The 4,270-nt window shown below is 36.3% G+C and overlaps 1 protein-coding gene across 1 annotated transcript in view; it reads left to right on the forward strand.

The window, feature by feature from the left end:
* The window catches only part of Chm (choroideremia (Rab escort protein 1)), a 216,403-nt gene that overhangs the window by 154,908 nt on the left and 57,225 nt on the right, over positions 1 to 4,270 (forward strand). The window contains exon 9 of the mRNA XM_013024996.1: positions 1,991 to 2,068. Within this exon, the coding sequence (XP_012880450.1) occupies positions 1,991 to 2,068 (78 nt within the window). The remainder of the gene's footprint in view (positions 1 to 1,990; positions 2,069 to 4,270) is intronic.

The following is a 4,270-nucleotide window of genomic DNA, read 5'->3' on the forward strand; positions in this document are numbered from 1 at the left end:
GCTGTTCTTTTTCAAGGAGGTTTAGATGTGTCATTAAATTGTTCGTTTCAGATCTCTCCAATTTGTTGATGTAGGAGCTCAGAGCTATAAACTTGCCTCTAAGTACTGCCTTTGCTGTGTCCCAGAGGAGCTGGTAATTTGTGTGTTCATTTTTGTTGAATCCTGCTCTATTTTTTTTTATTATTATAAGTTTTACTTTCTGTATTTATGCCTGGTAACTTTCTGGAATTGAATTTGAAAATGGTGGAATGTAAGAGTATAATTACTCTTCTCATATGGACAAACTGTTGTCCTCCAATCTTTTTCCTATGGGCTATTCTTTCTCCACAAGACTATAACTCTACATTGGTCATTATTGTGTCTGTTTATGCATAGCCAGTTCATTTTCTATTATTGCTTAGTGCAAAACGTAGTAAGCTAAAACAACAGAGATTTATTACATTCTTGAAGATCATGGGTCTAAAAGGGGTAGAACCTCATGGATGCATTCCTTAGAGCAGTAAGGAACATTATTTTTTCTTGTTTTTCCAACTTAAAATGCCGCTTGCATAGTTTGCATGTGTCTTCCTTCCAGTAATGGCCATGCTTGGACATCTGCTCTCATCCTTACATCCTCTCTGAGACCTTCCTGCTTCTTATTTAAGAATCTTTGCGGTTTTATTGCACTCTCCATATCATGTCATCTCAAGGTTTTTAATCATTTCTAAAGGCTTCCTTGACATGTAAGGTAATGTATCCACAGTTCCAGGGATTAGAGTATGAATATTTTGTGGGGTGGGGACATTTTCATCCTGATGTAGACTTCCTTTTGGCAATTACATTGCTCTTGTTTCTGATTCATCCATTTTTAACATACACATAATCTGTATCTGCTGGTTCTATCAGAATAAAGTTTTGGGGGAATTTAACCCTGCTCATCTTGTATTTGCTAATTGTTACTCAGGGCCTGAGGTCCTGTGTTATATAGTTTTAGATTCTAAACTCCTTATCAGGGGACTGTATTTGTGGTAGTGGATTGTATCTGGGCTTGGTTGAAGTCATACCCTGCCAAAAAGGATTTGTAGTTGCTCCTACTGTGTCTCTGGGGTTATCACTATCCCAGAACCACTTGCCATGTTATTTCTTGGATAAGGGTGCTGGCGATCTTATACTGGCATAATTTTAAATCCTTAGTCTGTGTGAGAGCAGATCACTGACGGTAAGTACAGAAGTATAATCTTCCTCTAACCAGGGCTTAACACAAAGCAGCATTTTGGTTTGTTTTCCCCCGTCTGCTAAGAAGTGGATCACCTTTTATTCAGTGGACTATAAGATCCCTTAAAGATCTAGAAATGGTATCTTACTCTGTTCCCAACCTGGCCGTTTAAAATTCAGTACATAGGTTTCTGAGATAAGCAAGCTCCTTAAGACTGATGCTCTCTTAATTCATATGCTTACTATTCCACTTGTCAGTTTCCACTTCAGTTTCATGGTAAGTGAAACTTCTGAAGTCTTCCCTGCTTCAGTCCTCTTTGAACATGTACCTGGTGCTTCCTGTTAGGTGTCTTAACACATTAGTTCTTAAGGGTAGTTGTGGTGTTTGTTTTTTGTTTTTGTTTTTTGCGTTTGTTATATTATGTTTGGGATAAGGGCTAGCGTTAGGCCTTGATTCTCGTACCTATATTTTCCATATTAGGTGGTGGTATACATCGTCATGCATGGTATTTATTGAAATAGGGTCACAAACTCTTTTTGCCTGGGCTGGTTTGATCTGTAATCCTCCTCTTAATTCTTAAGTCTATATGCTTGCAATTTCACAGGAATATACCACCATTCTGGGCAAGCTACTGCTAAATTTACCTCTGAGAGTTTCCTCAGACCATAATTGAGAACATAATAAAATTATCAAAATTCTTTTTCTGCAATATCAATTGTCACATGTAGTATACATAAAATGTAGTTTTCTTTACTTTTAGCCCAATTCTACTGATTTTTACTTTTCTTTTTCTAGGATGTGTGCTGTGTTTGGTGGAATCTATTGTCTTCGCCATTCTGTACAGTGCCTTGTAGTGGACAAAGAATCCAGAAAGTAAGGATGCTATAAGTTACCTTCCTATATTCATCCTCCAAACGCAGGTGAAAAATGTTAAAGTCAACTTTAAAAAAATGATTCTTGAAAGATCCTCCTTGGTATTAATAACATATCAACCTTGATTAAAAGTAATTTGTGTTTAGATCTTCCAGAACAAGGAAAGTGAGTTCAGAATATAGAATCTAAATTAATTGCCCTGCAATGTGACTACAGCTCCTGACCATCCAAGCTTGGAAGACAAATCATTTCAGCTGCCAGGGGTAGTCGATGAGTGATGTTAGTTTTCCTTGTGGCCTTACCTCCTCTAATTGATTTTCGTCAGATGACAACAAAGCCCTCTGTTATTGCATTTTTAAAAATGGAACTCACATAAAGACTCATCAGATTAATCTCTGCTGATAATGCATGTCACTCCAAGAGAAAAGACTTTAATGAGTTTTTAGGTAGATTGTTGTCATAAACTATCCTGCCCTGTTATCTGAGGATAAATTTTTTTACACACTATCAAACCTACAAACCAGTTGAAGATAGGAATTTACTTGCTTAAAAAAGCTTAGTACCATTTATTTACCTGTGCATTTTTTCTTTTGATTATTGTTCTAGAATTTGTTATTAGAGTATATAATTGTCTGATTTAAATGAAAGAAGATAATATGTTACACATCTAGATCTTTTCCAGGTTTTTCATTGAAACTTTGTTTCAACTGGATGGAGATTTAGAAGCTATTGAAACAGCTTTTTTTCACTTATTTAGATATATCAAGCACCTATATTTCTTTTTTTTTTTAAATTCTTTTTTTTTTGCCAGTCATGGGGCCTGAACTCTGGGTCTGGGTGCTGTCCCTCAGCTCTTCAGCTCAAGGCTAGCGCTGTACCACTGGAGCCACAGTGCCACTTCCGGCTTTTTCTGTTTGTGTGGTGCTGAGGAATTGAACCCAGGGCCTCATGCTTGCAAGGCATGCACTCTACTGCTGAGCTACCTTCCCAGCCCGCACCTATATTTCTTGCGTAACTCTTTAAGGCTATGTAAAAAAAAAAATAGTATCATTGAGGTCATAAAATACCTTAATGTTTTGAACTAGAATCTAATATAGTAAAAGTTTTAATCTCTACTGAATATTTTTGAGTAATTTCGTGTAGTCATAGTGGCATAAAATGACTGTTAACTTGTCATTGAATAGTTCTATTTTGAGCTAGGGCAAACAAAAACCTTGAGAAATATGTAATAATAAATTTGTAATTCTGTAAATAAGAAAATTGACATGTGATTGTAAAGTACCTTTCAGAGTTCAACAAAAGTGTATGAATTAAATGAAGTCTGATAGTTTACAGTGAAAATAATCCATCCCTAAAGACTAAGGTAGTCTCATCTTGGCTTATGAAGATCTCTAAGTGGGTCATAAAGGAATAGTTGTCTTTCTGACTTTTGGAAGTGTCTTTTATATGTATATATATTGCATTCATTCTGAAACAAGAGTATGACAGAAAGATAATGAACTGCTTTGCTTGTTCAGTGCTTATTTCCTTAGATCAGTCAGTCTCACATGTGACATGAAAAATTTGCATGGCTCATGTTCTTTTGATTTGGAATGGTTATGCTATAGTACAGTAATAGCTTTTGTTGAAATGAAGGCTACATTTACCTTACCTTGACCTAGCCTAGGATGGGCTATGAACAAAGAAATTCTTCTATATGATCTATGCAGATTCCTGTTACAATAGATAGCTGAGGGCTAAAGGTTTAGAGACCAAAAGAACTTCCAGATAGGTAGTATTTATTATGCCTAAGAATTGCCAGGTAAGCGCTTGTCTAAAAAAATAAAGTATATCATAGCCATGGGAAATAATGCTGCAATTAACATAGTTGTGCTGTAGCTTTAGTAGGGTCTTGTTTGTGATGATTTGGGTAAATGTGCAAAAGTAGAATTGTTGGGTCATAGGGGAGCTCTATGTGTAGTCTTTGAGGAACCTCCATACTGCTTTCCGAAGTGATTGAACAACTATACACTCCCACCAACAATGCAGTAGGGTTCCCTTCTGGCCACATTCTCTTAAGCATCTGTTGTTATTAGATTTCTTGATTATAGTCATTCTAACTAAGGTGAGGTGGTATCTCAATGTTGTTTTGATTTGCATTTCTTTTATGGCTAGAGAGGTTGAGCATTTCTTCATGTGTCTATTGGCCATTCTTATTTCCTC

The sequence above is a fragment of the Dipodomys ordii genome, unplaced genomic scaffold, assembly GCF_000151885.1.
Source record: "Dipodomys ordii isolate 6190 unplaced genomic scaffold, Dord_2.0 Scaffold80, whole genome shotgun sequence".
NCBI lineage: Eukaryota > Metazoa > Chordata > Mammalia > Rodentia > Heteromyidae > Dipodomys > Dipodomys ordii.